The 21639-nt window shown below is 26.4% G+C and overlaps 1 protein-coding gene across 4 annotated transcripts in view; it reads left to right on the forward strand.

The window, feature by feature from the left end:
* The first annotated feature begins 7152 nt into the window (after positions 1-7152).
* alka (glycine receptor subunit alpha alkaliphile) overlaps positions 7153-21639 on the forward strand; it is a 47482-nt gene continuing 32995 nt past the window's right edge. Inside the window, exons 1-2 of one of the 4 annotated variants that reach the window (XM_075311911.1) lie at positions 7153-7250; positions 19954-20283. In XM_075311911.1, the coding sequence (XP_075168026.1) occupies positions 20225-20283 (59 nt within the window). In that variant the 5' untranslated portion in view covers positions 7153-7250; positions 19954-20224. Of the gene's footprint in view, positions 7251-19471; positions 19807-19953; positions 20284-21639 lie in introns of those variants that run through there. The other 3 variants (XM_075311910.1, XM_075311909.1, XM_075311912.1) reach the window with 3 other exon arrangements.

Here is a 21639-nt window from a genome sequence, read left to right on the forward strand (position 1 = left end):
ATTTTGTCAAAAATTTATTTCTATAGAAAAGTTTGTCAAAATTTTATTTCTATGGATTTTTTTTCAAAATTTTATTTCTATAGAAAATTTTGTCAAAATTGTATTTCTATTATTATTATATGGATTATTAGGATATCATCATCACAACAAATTTCTTTGAGTATAAAACAAAAAAAAAAAAAAAATTAATGGGATATTAACAAATTAATGGAAAATCATTATGCTCCCCCCACATGGCTACGCCCTCTGATTGTATACCACGTAAGAAAGGCGTTGAGCTTCACTAAAAGAATTAAAATGTCTTGTTTACCTGAACTCCAAGGCATACTTTAAGTTTTGCGTTACGTTATTAACAGTCAAGAGGAAAAAAAGAACATTCGCAATTTTCAAATTGCAAGTAGGGGAAATATTCACGTGTAACAAAAAAATTCCCATTAAATCGATAAAATCATGAGTGTTTGTTTGTATAATTATGTTCTTGTATCTAGCCAATAATTGTATGGCACGGCAAGAGAAAATAAGTAAACAAAAAAAAAAAGACATTCGGAATTTAACAGAACAAATTTCTGTGACACTTTTTCGCCCATTTACTTAATAGTTTTAAACCCTTTTTATAGCAGAAGATTTTGTACAAATTTGGACCCAGAAACCCATTGCGGATTGTGGATATTATCTGTGTTTCAAATATAAGACATGTTATCATATTGTAGTGATAAATTTATAAGCCCATTTGAATGGACAATTTTTTTTTTGTTTTTATTTTTATTCAGTCATCGATATGTACAAATTTTACAGTTTTTAAATCCCAAGTAGACGCCTGGAAGTATGCCAATATTTTACATGGAGTTTTTCTATGAAAGATAATGAAGCATAGATTATTTTTTCTAATTACATTTAAGTTTCAATTTATGTGATTATGTAAACGTTGGATAGAATTTCCTTTAATATAATTATATTTTTTTGTTGTATAGGTATTTGAATTGAATCAAATCAATTAATATAAACATCTTTAAATAAAGGTAAATATATTTGGACACAAGTCATTTTTTAAAACTATGAAGGTTTTTCATGTATTTTCCATTTCTTTGTAAACATATATATGTACACAAGAAAAAGAAAATATGTTTTGTCTTCAATCACAAAATTAATTGATGCAATTAATTTTTAATTGAAATGTCCTCAATCATAGAAATGATAGTTACAATTAAAAAATTAATTGCAAGTCAATTAAAAAATTAAGTGATCCAATTAAAAAATTAACTAATACTATTAGTTTTTTTTATTGATGTTTGTTTCAATTAAAAAATCTGTTGAATCAGTTAAATTTTTATTTGTATATTTTTTAAAACTCAATTAAGACCTTAATTGGAAATTTTTTCGTGAAATTTTTTTGCTGTGTATTATTTTATAACGTTTGTAAATAATTCAGCGGAATTATTAGGGAAAATAAAACATATTCATTCATATATGACTAATACAATTAAGAATATTTCGACAATTTGGATTTGTATTGAATGCCAAGCATTCAAAGGATATTAGCAAACAAAATCAAATATATATAAACAATTTCCAAGAATTCTGCCTCGAGGTTGTATTACTTACACTGTGCGTGTATGTGTGTTAGTTATAATATATAACCCAAAACTAAAAAAAGAAGTAACTAATTTGGCGAAACAGCATGTTTACATATCATATTAGTATTATTTATTTTTTGTCCAAATGGGGGTCATTGTTTGACAAATATGTAAATTGTTTGATTTATTATGATAGCGGGGCATTTTTCTCTTCAAATTGTTAAGCAGATGTTGAAGTATAGTATAGTACAAAAAAAAAGGAAATTAGGTTAAATATTTTACATTTAATAATAATTTGAAATTTGATAGAATTGAAGCAAAAAGTTTAGGCTTGTCAGAGGCGATGTACCTCTTGAGCTGCCTGCTACCTATTACTATTTTTATTTTAATAAGAGTTATTTATTTATTTATAATATTTATAACCATAATAAAGAGTACAAACTTCAATAAGAATTGTTCCCCTTCTTATAGCCAATATTTCATAATTCAATAATAATGTAACGTCCCCCTTATAACCAAAGTTGAACTGTGTGCCGAACTTCCATTGAAGATATTTTGTTGCTGGTTTATTGAACTAAAAGTTTAGTTAACTTTGCTCTAACGGAGCTTCCTGAAAATGGCGATCAGAGAGATTTTAATCAACACAAGAAATTTTGCAGGTCATCTGTGCGTATGAGTGCTATTTGATGCATAGCTCATACGACACCCAATACACCATAGAGGAATACTCTATATATTTACCCCTTATTAAAAAAACATTTTTTATCGTAAACATTTTGATTTATCTGCCGAAAGCAGATAAATAATTTTCGAGAAAATAACATGAGTGTTACATGTTCTCCATTCAAAAATAACATTTTGCTCGTGAAAAAAGCTTGAGGTGATCGCATTCCTTCTCTGGGTGTGCGCTTAGGAATAATATTCCCGGCTCCTCATAATATTTGTAACGATGTAATATATAGCGTTGGAATATATGCACCTTAATTATCTAAAGCAAATAATAAAATATTTCCGTTTTCATTTAAATTCTTTGTAAATATCCACTAAATTTATTTCCCCCAATAATGTTTTGATTAATGATTAATTGGAATTAGATCAAAAGCATTTAAAAGTTTAATTTCTCTTTAGAACATGCTAATCCAATTCTAAATTCAAACAAGTTAAGTTATCACACAACGAAAATAACTTTATAATAAATCATACCTAGAAATCTCTTGGGGGAATGTTAGGGCTAGATATGAAAGCCAGCCAAATTTTACCTCTTTTCAACCAAACAAGAAAGGAACTTTAATCACGATATTGTGAAACTGTGAAAACAAAAGGACGAACAGAAAAAAACAAAAACAAACGCCTCCCAAAACCCTAACCTAGACCTATTAGGAAAAACCTTTTTTTGCTCCTACTTGTGGCGGCATATGGATGTCGTTGTAGTACCTTCTATGATTGTAGCAGTTGTTGGTTGTTAATTTTGTTGTTGTAATCCAATCGAGTGAGAACGAAAGTCAGAGAGAGAGCGAGAGAATCAAACAAACTTCATTCTAAATAAAACTAGTTACCAACACTCAAACACAATCATACACTCTTTCGCACAACAAGAGCTGAAGAAAAATAACAGTACACATAGTTTGTGCCTTTTTGTTTTAACCAAACAAACAATCGTTCATATACAATACAATTTGGTTACATCCATACAATCAAAAGAATGTGAACGTTGAATGAGCCATCATATCACGCTTTTCAACTTTGATTACTAATAATTTTCATAGACGTTGTCGCGGTCGTCGTTGTTGCCGTTAGCGTCAGCATTGTCTCATATGTCACATTGGGACCTAACACAACATTGTAAAATGTCTAATGGGTCTAGATGAGATACAAATGCATATATCCTTTATACGCAACGTTATTATCGATGCTTAACGAATATCAATATAAAATTAATTTTTTGGATTAAAAAATATATATATATATATATATATATATATATATATATATATATATATATATATATATATATATATATATATATATATATATATATATATATATATATATATATATATATATATATATATATATATATATATATATATATATATATATATATATATATATATATATATATATATATATACAAAATATTATGACTGAATAAATGGTCTAATTGTGGTTAATCTCACGTTTACTTTTGTTGTCCTTATTGAGCGAAAGCGCCTGCTTTCTCATTTGTATAATTGCAAATATGCAAGAAATGACCCACATGATTTTTTTAAATGCCTCGTACGTTCTACCGCCAATACGATATCAAGGATCAGGTAGTGAGCCCAAGTATATATTAAAGCTCATGCCCTTGCCAAAGCTAGCTGACTTCCTTTATAGAGAGCTCTGAAGGCTCATTGGAATATCAAAAACTGAAATGGATATTATATTCCCTTGTAGTAGTATCCTCTAATTTGTATTCTTGAGGGCGTTGAAGGAACAAAAATCTTCTGATTAGGTACCAGCAGCAAATTTTTACCTTTAACAACCCACAAAAATAACCGAAATATCGAAACGATTTTTTATGCCATTTTATGATCATCACAAACAAATGTCTATTGAGATCGTGGGACCAGAATTCCCTCGTGGGCCACACTTCAAGCAAATCGGAGAATGTTGTTCAAACTTCCTTTATTTATTAGTTTCTCATAATGGGGGCTTTATTTATCTTTGAGACAGAGTTTTATCTTACCAATTTAGCATTTACTAATGACAAAGACAGTATTCCTAGGGTATTCGAGGTTTTATTTTATTTTGTAGAGTAATCCCAAAATCTAAAAATCGCACGACCGTCAGCATATTGCAAGCTATGTCCTTGAGATCATGGGTCCAGGGATGGAAAATAAAATTTTTAAGAAAGTACAAAAAAGGTATTTTTGGGCGAAAAAGTCATTTTCACTAAATTTCATCAAAAATTCCATTGAAAGATTATTGTTAAGAGCTCCTTTAGACTGAATTTTAAAGAAAAAAAATTTTGTTTGTCAACTCCTCAATTTTAAATATTTTTTTGTTTTAGTTTTATATCCGCTTAAAAAGACTGCCGTAGTTTTGTAATCATGGTTGCCACAGTTGGTAGAATTTTGACAAAATTTTCTATAGAAATAAAATTTTGACAAAATTTTCTATGGAAGTAAAATTTTGACAAAATTTTCTATGGAAATAAAATTTTAACAAGATTTTCTATAGAAATAAAATTTTGAGAAAAATTTCTGTGGAAATAAAATTTTGGCAAAAAAATTTTCTATAGAAATTAAATTTTGACAAAATTTTCTATAGAAAATAAAATGTTGACTAAAATTTTGTATAGAAATAAAATTTTGAGAAAAATTTATGTGGAAATAAAATTTTGACAAAATTTATGTGGAAATAAAATTTTGACAAAATTTTCTATAAATAAAATTTTGACAAAATTTTCTATAAATAAAATTTTGACAAAATTTTCTATAGAAATAAAATTTTCACAAAATTTTTTATAGAAATAAAATTTTGACAACATTTTCTCTAGAAATAAAATTTTGACAATATTTTCTATAAAAATAACATTTTGGCAAAATTTTCTGTAGAAATAAAATTTTGACACACTTTTCTATAAAAATAACATTTTGGCAAAATTTTCTATAGAAATAAAATTTTGACAAAATTTTCTATAGAAATAAAATTTTGACAAAAATTTCTATAGAAATAAAATTGTGACAAAACTTTCTATGGAAATAAAATTTTCAAAAAGTTTTCTATGGAAATAAAATTTTGACAAAATTTTCTATAGAAATAAAATTTTGACAAAATTTTCTATAGAAATAAAATTTTTACAAAATTTTTTATAGAAATAAAATTTAGACAAAATTTTCTATGGAAATAAACTTTTGACAAAATTTTGTATAGCAATAAAATTTTGACAAAATTTTCTATAGAAATAAAATTTTGACAAAATTTTCTATAGAAATAAAATTTTGACAAAATTTTTTATAGAAATAAAATTTTGACAAAATTTTCTATAGAAATAAAATTTTGACAAAATTTTCTAAGAAAGAAAATTTTAACAAAATTGTCTATAGAAAGAAAATTATATAGAAATAAAATTTTGACAAAATTTTTTATAGAAATAAAATTTTCGTTTTGTTTGTTATTATTGGCTTCTCTTCAATCGTTATTGTTGTTTTTTTGTTTTTTGATCTCAGCTTAAAGCCATGCATTGACTAAGCTACAAGTGTAGCTTAACCAACAGAGGAAAAGTATGCTTGTCAAATTTATTTGGGCAAAGCCCTATAGACTGCAAGATGGTTGGATGTACAGCTGTTTCGGAATTACCACATTCCTCATCAGCATCCTCTATTTTCTATAGAAATAAAATTTTGACAAAATTTTCTAAGAAAGAAAATTTTAACAAAATTGTCTATAGAAAGAAAATTTTGACAAAGTTTTCTATAGAAATATAATTTTGACAAAATTTTCTATGGAAATAAAATTTTGACAAAATTTTCTATAGAAATAAAATTTTGATAAAATAGAAATAAAATTTTAACAAAATTTTCCAAATGAAAAAAATTGACAAAACTTTCTGAAGAAATAAATTTTTGCAAAATAATATTTGTTTGGTAAGATTTTCTCCTAATGTTGGTAGATTATTTTTTTGTCCAGTTTCAAAAAGTTTTTCAGCGGTGGATTATCCCACCTCAGTAATGTTGGTGACATTTCTGAGGTTTCAAAGATGTTCTAAGTGGTTTCACTGCAATGTGGAACGCCGTTCGGACTCGGCTATAAAAAGGAGGTCCCTTGTCAGTGAGCTTAACATGGAATCGGGCAGCACTCAGTGATGAGAGAGAAGTTCACCAAATGTGGTATCACAATGGACTGATACCACACCTACACAATGGACTGATACCACACCTACCGCCACCTTACCTAACCTAACCATGGTTGTAATGGTTCGCATTATTTTAGTACGCGATCAATAACTTCTTATATAGAAAGTGTTCGTGTGGAAGCGTAATATAGAATCACACGCTTTTTCCAACGAAACATTTTTGATATTCAAGAAAATCGTGTTTTTTGACGCAGGCTTTTACAAAATCGAAAATTTCTTGCCGCATGATTTGTAAAAGACTATTAGCAAATAAGTTTGTTAAAGACTTTCTGAAAATATTAAAATATTCTGTCAAAACTATTGTACCATATAAATGTGATATCGATTCAAAAATGTCTACACAAAAGGTACTAAATCATTTGCGGGAGTACTACGGTACTGAGTGAAAAAGTATTGAAAAAAGTACTATCATCCATCCATCCCTGCTATAGTCTTGAGACGAATATCGTGTATACTATAACCATAATGTATTATATAAAAGTTTCGATCCGACTGATTATATAACAATAATCTCTGGATTTTATTTGACCCTACACCCATTGTGCAAAGGCGTCACTGTATTCACTCATGACATCCATCCGTTGGTTGAATGGTAACTTGACTGCTAAGCTATTTGGTAGTAAAGACATTCAAGTATTTATACTCGCTCAGTTCTTTAACAAAGCTTCTAGGATACCAACGGCAATCCTTGCTAGCTACTTTCGTGTGTTGACTCAAAAACAAAAGGCCTATACTCTAATCAACCAAGGCATATTCATAACAACCAACCAACAATGGTTGGTTGGTTTGGTTATAAAGCTATAGTTGTTATTATTATTTAGTGTTCTGTTTTTTTTTTGTTTAGATTGATAAAACAGTAATGGGAAAAAGGAAAATTTATATATATATTATAAATGACGACAAATACGACTACCTTGGTAGGCTAACTCACAGTTCTAGCCTAGTCTAGTCGTACTAATGTTAATAATCCATAAGTCTTTGCAGTGAAAGTACAAATATGAAAGGAAAACTGTTTCGTAATTTCGATTTTTTCTGAAAATAAAAAGAATATGTTTTTAATAAAACAAAAATTTAACGTTTTATATATAAAAGTTTTATAATAACAAATAGTTACAAATAATGTGTGTGTGGATAAGTTATAAAAAAATTAATAAAAAAATAAGTATTAATAATTGAAATTTTACGAAACATATGTTGCGTTTTAAATATTAAAAAAATCTATATTTACTAATACAGGAAATATAAAAAAACCAATGAAATGATAAAACAGAAGAAAATCACCAAAAAAAGCATAAACTAATTTCAACGTCATGATAAACCATCTCACGTTACAAAACTAACGGTTTTGCAATTGCGTCGTCGTATTCAAATATTCAAAACAAATACAAACAAACAAATCATTGCCACGAATTGAGAACCAAATTCTCTGAAACTCTTACTCACACCCACCCACTAACACATGCTCACTTCTACCCATTAGACTAGCTAGCTAATAATGTGTCATACCAAACTGTATAAGTATGCTAATAATGATTTGTGTAATATGGCATTTAGATCATCTTACAGATAGATATTCCCCGCCATTGTCCCCTCCCTGAAAATCAAATCAACTCATCATAATAATGCTTGATTTGGATTTTGGATTTTAATACAATTATAGAATTTACTTAAATGAAAGCCAGTGAAAATAAAAAACAATACAAATCATCAGAGTGTAGATTTTTAAACTATTATTAATTGTTTTGCTTCAAAAACAATTATAAAAAAAAGATTGTTGTAGTACCGCCACAAAGCGCATACCAACCAACCCATCATAGCTCGACTGACAAAAGTGACCTTCAGTTTTAATTTATGGCTCTCCGCAAATATAATATTGAATCACACTTACATATGTCCATATATGTATGTATGTATGTTTGATGTACGCATATGTGTTTGTATAGATATTTGCACGTAAAGTCGGTTTGGGGAAAATATAATCAAAGAAATAAGTAAAAATACCAGCAAAAAAACCTAAAGCAATTAAGACAGTTTAGATTTTTAAATTTACACAAAAAATCCACTTCTTTAGAAATATACCTAGTAGTTCTTCATTTAATTACATACATAGTCATGGTCATAAAAGGATATACTATTTTTATAACTTATCACTAATTGTTGTATGGTTGATTTTTTAGCTGGTAAGGAAATATTTTAATATTTAAATAAACAAAGAATATTAAAAAGTAGTAAGATAGCTCTAAAGTTATTCTGATTCAATCACGAAATTAATTTATCCAGTTAATTTTTTAATTGAAATGTCTTCAATCACAGAAATGATAATATCAATTAACAAAATTAATTGAAAGTCAATTAAAAATGTTATTGATGTTATTAATTTTTGTGATTGATTTTTCTTTCAATTAAAAAATTTGTTCAATTAATTAAATTTCTAATTGAATATTTTTTAAAACTCAATTAAAATTTTAATTGGAAAAATTTTCGTGAATTCTTTTTTCTGTGTGGCTACAAAGCCTTCTTATTTATTGGAATAGTTTTGGTTTATTTAGTATATGGTTTTGCTCTCCAAAATTATATTTATTTAGAAAAGTCCATCGAAATAAATGGCAGAACATAATTTAAAAATACTCAAAAAAGCGAACCCCCTGGAAAAAAATGTAAATAATTTTAGAAAATTTTAACTAAACTGTATTACGAACATTGATATAAAAACATATAAGCAAACCATTTTCGACAAATTTAAGAAAATTTTTTAAGACACAATTATTTTTTTCACTTGTCAAAGCAGATTTCATATTTTTAAGAAAAAAAATTGGAGTTAGAAATTGCAAAAATATCTTTGGTAAAATTTATAAATTTTATGAAATTCTAAAATACGAATTTAGTAAATCTTTATGCTTAATTTATGTACACTGGAAAAAAGCATGCCAAAGCATGATTTTGGTATTGATTCCGAGCAAAAGAAACGGAGAATTGAAGTAAGGACAAATTTAAGACACAATTCTTTACGTACTTTATTCTTGGAAATAAAGTTTAATTTATTCGTTCTTCATGAACTATCAGAGCCCTTTAAAATCATGTTAACGATGACTTAAATTTCCAAATTCGGACTCGACTACAAGTAGAAATTATTCTTTGTTTGAGGTAAAAAAAGTCTTGAAAAAATCTTCTAATTTTAAACGTTTTTTTTTTGCTTTGAAGTCAAAATGGAAAAAGCCAACAAAATTTAAAGACGATTTCATTAATTTTGAAGACTTTTTTCAGAATTATTAAAGCCAAGTTGACCTTAGTTAAATAATATTTTCTTTCATTTTGGAATATCCAATTTTAAATCAAATCACTTAACTATAAGCACAAACGACTTCAATGAGAAGTTTATCGACTTTTGGACAAGGAAAAAAAACTGTATATCAGAGAAATCGGAATTATGCTAAGCAAAATTCCAATTCGCATTTTAAGGAAATAGAATCTTTGGCCTCAAGACAATATTTTTTTCAGTGAACAGTATGATGAATTACCAGTAAATCATATATCATATAATGCCATTTCTAGTTTGACAGGTATACCAATGGAACTTGGTAACAATTCGTGGCAGCTACTTTGTATCATCCTCTCAAATAATTGGTAACCAAATTAAGTCTTGGCATATGAGATTCGTTCTCATAGTTTTAAAATCAAAAGAAGTTATAGTGGCTTCTTTTTAATCGCAGAGAACAAAAACAATTTCCTATAGTTTCATATCAATTGGGCCCTTCGATGTAATATCGCTCCTGTTGCACAGTCCAGTAGTACATTCGATTAAGAACTGTGTGTTGTTGTTGGTTGAACACACAATTTAACCTAACTTATGTGTAATATTTGTTATGTTATTTGCAACACCTAAACTTTTTTTATGAATGAGAAACATGCATTCCAAACCATTTTACCAATTCATAACTAGCATACATATGTGTAAATATTTGTATGTCGTTGTAGAAGCGACTCGTGTCATATAAATCAAAAGGAACAATAAATAATCATAACATAAATGACTGTAATGTCACTGTCATTGCCACCCATCAACGAGTTATGATTGTGAGCACGAGTCATATGTGTACGTAGCAGCATATGAGACTCTCTTTCTCTCCTACTCTCTCTCTTTATTTAGGGTTTATTAAAGATAATAAGAGTTATTCATTTAAAATCGCTTTTGAATTATTAATTGTCCATGAATATTATGGAAATTCATAAATATATTTATATAGAATACATTAAAAACAGATGGTTAATTTAAAGAGAATTTTAAACAAATATGAAAAAAAAAATTGAAAGGAAATCATTGGCACAAGAGAAAGCATTACAGTATTGCCAATAAAATAAAAATTAATTTGATATAAATTCCCAATGTGAGACCCGCTTTCTCTCCTACTCTCTCTATATTTTGGGTTTATTAAAGATAATAAGAGTTATTCATTTAAAATCGCTTTTGAATTATTAATTGTCCATGAATATTATGAAAATTCATAAATATATTTATATAGAATACATTAAAACCAGATGGTTAATTTAAAGAAAATTTTAAATAAATATGAAAAAAAAATTGAAAGGAAATCACTGGCACATGAGAAAGCATTACAGTATTGCCAATAAAATAAAAATTAATTTGATATAAATTCCCAATGTGAGATAGATATAAAATTTCAATTTCATATACACATACAAATATGCATATACATATTATTGGGATAAGGGGCAAATAACATACCGCAATGAAGCAACAGTTGTATATGTATATAAGTCTACAAACTACCCTTTTTTCTATGACTATATTCTTGTAATATGATCACCCGGCATATGCATAGACTTATAAAGAGAAAAAAATGTGTATAGAAGAGTTTTTACTAAACAAATATTTTGTGTTTACCACTTGGTAGATTGGTTTTAATAGCATTGTGGTTATTAGCTATATTGAATGTTGACATGTGTATTATATAAAATAATTTAAATACAGACAGTTGTTTAAACCCATAATATGCTGTATGGAATGTACATACTTTGCAAATAAAAGGGGGAATATGCTTAGCTTATAAATTCAATTACATATACTTTAATTAATTTGAAATTAAGCAACACTAATTTAAATTCATTAGATTTTATTATGTATTAGTTTTTTGTGATACAATCTGGTTTATAAAAATTTACTATAATGTAATTAAATTATGTTTTGTTACAGTATTATATATTGGCAGCAGATCAGATAATTTATTAAATGAATACAATTAATAATTCAAATTATGCACAAGTACCTAAATTGAAAATATACACAGAAAAGAATTAATTATTCCAAATATAGTATCAATTACCCTAATTAAAAACTTAATTGATAAATTAAAAAATTAGTCGATGCAATTAATTTTATTAAATTTATCATTGACAAATTTTTAAAAATTCAATTAAAACTTTAATTGGAGAAATATTGGTGATTTTTATTTGTCAGTATATAGTTAATAATGAATGCCGTTTATTTCTATTATTGTAATAATTAAATTACCTCTTTCTATGTTATCAATTAACTCAATTAAATTTAGGCAAAAAAAATTGGAATGAGATTTTTGTCAAAGGACATGTGTGTAAGTGTGTAAACATACCAATTGAACTAAATTTGTATAAGTTTCCTTGGAAAAAATTCTCTATAAAGTTAAGAATTTAATTACTTTGGCCTATCAGAAAGTGAACCAATTAAGAAACTACAAATAATACAAAGGAGACATATCTATTTATTCATTCGAACAAAGTTCCACATAATAACTATATGAATTTATATAATTCTTATCCAAATATACACACAAATTTTCTTTTCTGATTCAATCACGAAATTAATTGATCCAATTAATTTTTTAATTGAAATGTCTTCAATCACAAAAATGATAGGATCAAGCACAGTTTTAATTGGACACGAAAAAAATGCTTGATAAAAAAATTAATTAATTTCAATAGCAAATTTCAATTAATTTTTTAATTGAATCAATTAAAAAATTAATTGATGTTAATTGCACATGTCAATTAATTTTTTCATTAAAAACATCATTAAAAACTATATTCAATTAATTTTTTAAATTACTTACGGCCATTTTCATGTATCTCCGTTAGACTTTAACTCCCAGTTAACAAAAAGTAAAATCGAAATATCTTCTCTCCGGTTAACTCTAACTGAAAAATTTTTAGCAGTTAAGTTCCTAACTGGCATATGTAATATATAGGCAAGATAATAGATATGTACATAGTACGGTTTAAAAGTTCGTTAGCTAACGTAGCACTAATGGAGTTTCATGAAAATGGGGGTTAGTGTTTTTAGTTTGATTCAAAAATTGAGTGTTTGAAATAAATTTTTAGTTAAAAATTAAAAAAAAAATTGAATCGCTTTTTTAATTGACTTAGTCTTCCGAGTTTGATTAAAATGTTAATTGTATCAATTAATTTTTTAATTAAAAATGTTAAAATTTTCAATCATTAACTTAATTATCTTAATGTTCCCATATTGATTAAAAAGTTAATTGTATCAATTACTTTATTAATTGAAAAAATGTTCAACTTCAATCAACTTTTTAATTGGAGATATTTTGGTGATATTTTTTATGTGTAGTGTGCTTGGAAAAGGATCTGCGTCTAATACAAAATACCATTCGCATATACAAATTGTTTTTTATAACTTTGACATTGAATTTTCTATTGAAAATTATGAGTACGGGGAAAAGCAAAAACCTCATAATTACCAATTGAAATTGATTCTCATTTAGACAAATATTACTATTACTGTATATTGTCTTCAATTTAAAATAAAATTTTATATAATCCAAAGAGAAGGACAAGAATATGTGATGGGATTGATTTCAAATTGATAATTTGTATTTAACTGAAATGTTTTTCTTTACCTTAGGGTGAAATGAAATACAAATGATTTTGATATATAAAATGTAAATATTGTGTATAAGAGAATATTTCTTCTTAAAACTATATATATGAGATTTCCAGTAATATTTGCTGCTGGTTTAACTTATATTTAAGGATTATTTGTAGTTTGAATGATTTTAATTATTAGAATATGACGTTTTATTCAAATATAATAATTGATATAGGAAATTTCTTGGCTGTACTTGCAATTTTTTCAAAATATATTTGGTATGATAATGTGTGCGGCCATTTTCTTGAACTTTCTTACTACACCCTCAAAAAAAATCGCTTCTTTAACATATGTTCCAAACATATTTTGCAGGAAGTACATATATTATTGCATACTGCCGAAACATTAATATGTTTGTTTTATGTGAACATATTATATGTTTGGAAGCATTTTGAGCCAAAAATATTATATGCTTGGAAGAATTTTTCCCAAACACGATTGTGCTCATTCCCTAACATACTCGTAATTTTCACTTCCACGAAATTTTTTAGTTATTGGAACCTTTCTCTGTAATACAAATAATGTTGAAGAAATTATTCACTTTTATAAATTTTTTAAATTTTACCTTTCGCCTGCACGGAGAATCGAACCGAGGACCATACAGTTTGTAAGCCAACACACTATCCACTGGGCTACGTAGCTGTTATAGTCACCAGTAGATAATTATCGTTTTAAGTTACATTTATATAGCATAGTTTGCAGCGCCCACGAGCCCATGCAAACATAACATTATTTAACAGAAACATACATTTGTTTGCCACGTGGAGCAGTGGTTAGCATGTCTGCCTTGCATGCAAAGGGTCGTGGGTTCAATCCCTGCTCAGACCGAACATTTTTTTTGTTTTTTTTTTTTTTTTTTTTAATTTACACATTTATATTTATACTATATTAATTTTTTTTAAATGAAACTTTGAAATGTGCGTTATTAAAGATTTATAGTCAGTAACAGTGCTTGATATAAATGAAATTGACTGATTTTGGGATAAAATATTATTTTTTATTGCAAAAATAACAATCTTGTAATAAAAAACTGTTTTTGTACAAAACTTTAAAATTTGGAAGGAATTCAAAAACTAACAAAAGAAGAACGTGGAGTCGAGTATAAACATACATACATAATTTTATAATATAAACATAAATTTATTTAGGAGTGAACAGTTTTTTACTAGCATTTAACACCATCGCTCTAAAATTCCTTTTATTTTTCTTTAATAATTCATTTTAAAGAAAATAAACTTTTTAAATTGTTTTAGCTGTAAAACTCGAACTTAATGCCCGCTTTTATATTTGATGGTGTCCGTCAACTCCTCGTGGACTACTTTTTAATAAAGAGGAACTAAAGTTTGTTTTTTTACATTTTACTGTGTAATTTTTCACTATTTCCTCCTTATTTCATTTTACTGTCCCAACTCTAAAAAGAGTATAGTGCCCTTTCGTTATTTTTATGAAGACCCCTGATTTCTTTTAACGAACCAAGAAAAAAATTGTGCCCATAATGCCAAAATGATAAACAAAACACATGTCCACACATACATAAAATGCTGCTCTCAAGGCGAAAACATAAGCTGTTTGTTTTTCAAATGTCTATTCTCTTGGTTCAGAATGTATATTCTCTTTATTCAAATTAAATAATATTTAGACTTAAACATATCAAATTTTTGGCCTTATCATAAAGCCGTTTTCCGAAACAACATACAAGCGGTTTCACAGAAATTGTTCTCTTTTGACTCTTTTGCTGTGTTATATTGATATCTTTCGTCAACTCTCCCGGTTTCCATCTCTATTTCTCTCTATACTCTCTCTGTCGCTTTGAATAAAATATCACAACATATGTATGTTTAGTCGAAATTTGTAAATTTATATATGTTTGTATTCACACATATGGTTTTTATGAAACATTGATGCTCCAAACATAATATATTCTAACATATTAACATAGATGTCCCAAACATTTAGTGTTAGTTTAGGAACATTACATGTTCGCACTTAAATATATTGTGGTTTAAAATCGTGCCCGAAACACATTTTGTTTATATCAGAACATATGAAAAACATATTTTTCTAACAGTGTAGATACTGTAAACCAAGGATGCCCCATTCTCTTTATAAATCTAATAATTTTGAAACTTTTTGCATTTAATCCAAAAGATCAAAATCTCAGTTAACTTAAAAACCAATAATTTGTTTTCTTGACATTTAGGAAAATTTACTTTATTTGTTTTCAAAGACGATCCAAACTTCATTGAAAATAAAAGCAAAGATTATAAACTTGCTTTTAAAATTAAAATCTCTTCTTAATAATATGTAAATTGTTTACCTTAAAATACACAATCTTTCTTATTATCTTAAGGCCACTACTGATAAAACCCTTGGTGTTATTTTACATTATTTTCCCAACCCAATGTACAAGCTTACATCTATCAGATTCTGTTTTGGTATATAACCACAAATTTGCTATAAAATACTTTACGTACACATGCATACATACATATGGATCTGCCAATCTAGAACAACGATCTTGTTTATACATTTATTTGAATATATTTCAAATATTTCCTGACTATATCTACAACTGATCAAAATCAACAACAACACAACTCTAGAATAACACACTGAATAACACGATAACGAACAACAAGCTAAAGAGGTAATTTTCGTTGAAAAGTGTCAAAAAGTGCATCGCAACACGAATAATTTTCAATTGGCTGCAATCAGTTGGCGGAAAATAGCTTCAAATAATTTTCTTTTTGTTTTATTTTCGGCTTTCGGTCACTCAGTCATTACGTCTGGTGATTTGGGTAGTTCTAGCTAGTACCGGGTAGGATTTGCTTGTTGTTGTTGTGATGGCATTCTCAAGTGTTTTGTATACATTTCCGAAATAAATATCGTTGCAACGAATGTTTACAGTGGGAGGTGTAATGTCCTCATATACAAATGTTCACATGCACACACACACACGCGCGCGCTCACACTCAGTTATGTAGGCGAGTGTGAATGAGATGATGCCTAAATGAAATCGGCACGCGATTCAATTGTTGTCTCAATTTAAATGATTGTTGCTTACTAGCTTTGCTTGCATTAGATAAAAAAAAACTTTTGTTTTACTCTTGAAAATGACCACAAAATCGGCACCAACACTCTTATAAGCTTAGATCTAAGTTTTTTTTGCACATTAGTTGTATACATCTCTATACAAAGATGTGGGGGTATACAGATGTTCATATTTATATATTGGAGACACTTATCCACTGAGATGTCAGACAAATCGTATTTTAGCATATTTAGTTACATATGAGGTTGGTATGGTTAAAGCAGTCAGAGAGAGATAGAGCAAGTGTTTTTGTTCTTGTGAGATAGTTTAAAAGATTAAGTTCTCTTATAATTGAAATATGTGGGTTTCTTTTCTCAAATTCCAAGATCCGAAATTTTTTTATTTTTTCGATATCTAAATAGAAAATACATGAAATCAAATCACGAGACCTGTTTATATAAAGGCTCTATAAAATTATAGACTCATAAAGAAGTCACTCTTGAGACATCCGATTATGGGGGTATGCTACCCATTTTTTGAGAGTTAAACCAATTGCATTAAAAAGAGCATCTATGATCCTCAATGAGTTAAATAAACCATATCTAATTGGGGATTGATATATTTGTTTATGTCAATCTCACTTGCAATACTTGCTGAAATAAGGACTGTGCAAATTTGTAGGTTGATATCTAGATTCGTTCGGAGTTGATTTCATATAGATGGACGGACGTAAAAACATCTTCAGATTGAAATTGAAAATTTCCATTGTAAATGTCTACACCTTGAGAAAAAATACTTTCCTCCGGAACAAAATTTTAGAAAAACGAAATTCTCCGTTGTTATAAAGCATTTTCTTGAAGATCAAATAAAAAGGCTTAAAGACAATCGCTTGTTATACATTCCAGAAAGATTTTTCATTGTCAAAACTAAATTTTGTTTGTCTAAAATGTCGTTTCTCAGAGAAGAACACTCTTCTTCTTTCAGTGTATATAATTTAGATTTTATAAACCCTAACCCTAGTCATCCTTCATCTAAACTAATACAGTTTGTCGATTGGGAAATGACAAATTTAAGTTATTCTAATTAATTTTTTTTAATATTAATTAAATTTTTGTTTAATATTAATTAAAAATGATCTGATTAAAAAATTAAACTAAATTTTGGTGAAGGATGACGTTAGTACGGTTGCCACAGTTGGTAGAAATTCTTTATGTTTTGGTAGATTTTGTGAAATATTCCTCCAATTTTCTATAGAAATAAAATTTTGACAACATTTTCTATAGAAATAACTTTATATATGTATATATAGAAATATAATAACTTTATATTTATAGAAATTAACTTTTGACAAAAATTTCTATAGAAATAAACATTTGACAAAATTTTTTATAGAAATAAAATTTTGACAAAATTTTCTATAGAAATAAAATTAGGCAAAATTGTTGTATAGAAATAAATTTTTGACAAATTTTTTAACAAAATAAAATTTTTACAAAATTTTCTATAGAAATAAAATTGTGACAAAATTTTCTATAGCGATAAAATTTTGACAAAATTTTCTATAGTAATAAAATTTTGACAAAATTTTCTATAGAAATAAACATTTGACAATATTTTCTATAGAAATAAAATTTTAACACAATTTTCTATAGAAATAAAATTTTGACAACATTTTCTATAGAAATAAACATTTGACAATATTTTCTATAGAAATAAAATTTTAACACAATTTTCTATAGAAATAAAATTTTGACAACATTTTCTATAGAAATAAAATTATGACACAATTTTCTATAGAAATAAAATTTTGACAAAATTTTCCATGGAAATAAAATTTTGAAAAAAATTTCTATAGAAATAAAATTTTGACAAAATGTTCTATAGAAAAAAATTTACAAAATTTCCTGTAGAAATAAAATTTTGACAAAATTTTCTATGGAAATAAAATTTTGACAAAATTTTCTACAGAAATAAAATTTTGGCACAATTTTCTATAGCAATAACATTTTGACAGAATTTTCTATAGAAATAAAATTTTGAAAAAATTTTCTATAGAAATACAATTTTGACAAAATTTTCTATAGAAATAAAATTTGGACAAAATTTTCAGTAGAAATAAAATTTGGACAAAATTTTCAGTAGAAATAAAATTTGGACAAAATTTTCAGTAGAAATAAAATTTTGACCCAATTTTCTAAGGAAATAAACATTTGACAATATTTTCTATAGAAATAAAATTTTAACACAATTTTCCAATAGAAATAAAATTTTGACACAATTTTCTATAGAAATAAAATTTTGGCAAAATTTTTTTTGAAATAAAATTTTGACAAAATTTTCTATAGAAATAAAATTTTGACAAAATTTTCTACAGAAATAAAATTTTGGCACAATTTTCTATAGAAATAAAATTTTGGCTAATTTTTCTATAGACATAAAATTTTGACAAAATTGTCTATAGAAATAAAATTTTGAAAACATTTTCTATAGAAATAAAGTTTTGACAAAATGTTCTATGGAAAAAAAATTTGCAAAATTTTCTATAGAAATACAATTTTGACAAAATTTTCTATAGAAACAAAATTTGGACAAAATTTTCAGTAGAAATAAAATGTTGACACAATTTTTTATAGAAATAACATTTTGGCAAAATTTTCTATAGAAATACAATTTTGGAAAATTTTTCTATAGAAATAAAATTTTGACAAAATTTTCTATAAAAATAAAATATTCAAATTTATTGAAATTTTATTGAATTTTCCCTTTTAGCTTTAATTTTATGAAATAATTAATACACAGATATAAAATATATAATTATTGAAGATTTTTCTCATACGAACCTCGTAAAATTTAAAGAAAATCTCCATACATCTAAAAATATATATGTGCCTATAAATATGTGTGTTGGTATATTTTTATGACCACTACCATTATAAAACGTGTGTGTGTGTTTCAATATCAAGACGGATATCTTTCGGTTTTGGTTTCTACCCTATTCCGTTCCTTCTTTCTATTCCACTACTGGGCATCAGCACCATCAACTTTTACCCTCAAGCCAGTCAGTCGTCGGTGATAATGTCATCTACTTTCTAGATTTATTCGATGAATATCCACTTAAGCATACGGTAGTTGTTGCAAAAGACAAGGAATTCGAAACAAAAATTTTAACGACCACAAGTACCAGCTACGTCACTATATCGGCATAAACATAACAACATCGCAACGGGTTAAATCAATACAATATTCAAAGATCCATCAACATCGAATTTAAAAAAATATATATATATTGCTTGATTAATTTTTACAAAATAGGCGATTTACTTAAAAAATCCAAAACTAAAATATATCCTTACGGCTACGGGTAATAGCAAAAAAGTGACAGCAACAAACTCAGTGTATATCCGAAAACCGAAACAAAAAACCATCTAACCATAGTGTCTAATTAAAAATAAATTATTTCCAGATAACATAACACCATAATTATTAGTTTTTATTATTTTTGCTCTAGTGATTACATGTCTTCATTGCTCTTAAATGGCAAGAAAGTGTCAAAGTGCCTGTATATAATTGAAATGAACCACTTTAATTCAAGCTCATTACATTTGCCTGTTTAACAAAAGAAACAAATATCACACAATTTTTGTCAAAGACGACATATCAAGCAATTTTGAAAAGGAAAATTATGAAAATATCGCCGCATTGTCTAGTAGTGAGATGATTTGAAATTTTCCTTTCCTGGATCTGTTTCTCAACGGCTGGCTAATTGTCTTCATACAATAATGTTAGACAGATACACGAACCTATTCTTCTCATTTGGATTCGGTGTCATACTAATGTGGTGAGTTTATATAAAAGGATTTGAATTTAGTTTAGACAAAAAAAGTAATTATTTTGTTTAAAGAATATTTTAATTAATTTGATCAATATTTAAAAATTATAATTTGATAACTTAGAGTTTAAATTATTTGTTATATTTCTTATATTTGTTAATTAATTAATAAAAAAGTAAATATTTTTATATAAATAAAATATAATAAAATAATGTAAAATATAATAAAATAATTAAATAATTAATAATATTAATTAAATAATTAATAAAATAATTAAATAATTAAACTTACATAATAATTTTTAGTTCGAGTTTATTTTTATTTATTCATAACCTTAAAATATTATCAATCTAATTAATAACTGAAATATGAATATATAGCAGAAAGTTGGGTACTAACTAAAACGGTTATCGACCCGTTTTTCTTTTTATTTTATTTTGTTTTTAATATTTTTTACTTTTTGGTTTTACAGAAAATTTTATTCACACAGAAAAAAATATCAACAAAATATTTCCAATTAAAAAGTTGATGGAAGTTGAAAAAATTTTCAATTAATAAATTAATTGATACAAATAACTTTTTAATCAAGATGGAAAAATGAAGTCATTGATTGAAATTTTTAAAATTAATCTAACTCGGAAGGCTAAGACAATTAAAAAAGTGATGGCTTTTTTTTTTTTTAATTTTTAACTAAAAATTTATTGCAAACAATAAATTTTTTAATCAAAATAAAAACACTAAATCAGAAAGTAATTGAAAATAGTTACGGTTTTAATGAAAAAATAATTAAGTTTTACAATTAAAATCAATTAAATTTTTAATTGAATTAATTAAATAAATAATTGAAATTTGCTAATTAAATCAATTAATTTTTTAATAAAGTATTTCTTTAATGTCCAATTAAAAATGTGATTGATACAATCATTTTCGTGATTGACGACAAATTAATTGGATCAATTAATTTCGTGATTGAAAATATTTGTGTGGAATTAAAAAAATGGGATCTTGTATTTATTTTTGTTAGATTTTTTATATTTCTACTAAAAGACAAATTAAAAACTCATTCTCGTACTACTTATTACCACAAAATATATGACGTACCATGATTCTCCAAATATTTTCCATTTGATTCTGGTCGGTAGAGCAGGCTGGCTATTCCAATTGAGGATGTTATGGGACTCTAAACATATATGAGTCTGGTTGCAGTGTTATTCAGCTCGTAAATTAAATTACTTCCACTACAGCTTAACCCTTAAGACTGCAAGACGGTTAGATAGGGGTTATTTTAAAAATATTTTTTGTTCAAAAATTTCCACTGGTACTCGTATTATTAAATTTCCTCTTACAATTTTCAAAAAATGTGT

The sequence above is a fragment of the Haematobia irritans genome, chromosome 5, assembly GCF_050003625.1.
Source record: "Haematobia irritans isolate KBUSLIRL chromosome 5, ASM5000362v1, whole genome shotgun sequence".
NCBI classification, from domain to species: Eukaryota; Metazoa; Arthropoda; class Insecta; order Diptera; family Muscidae; genus Haematobia; species Haematobia irritans.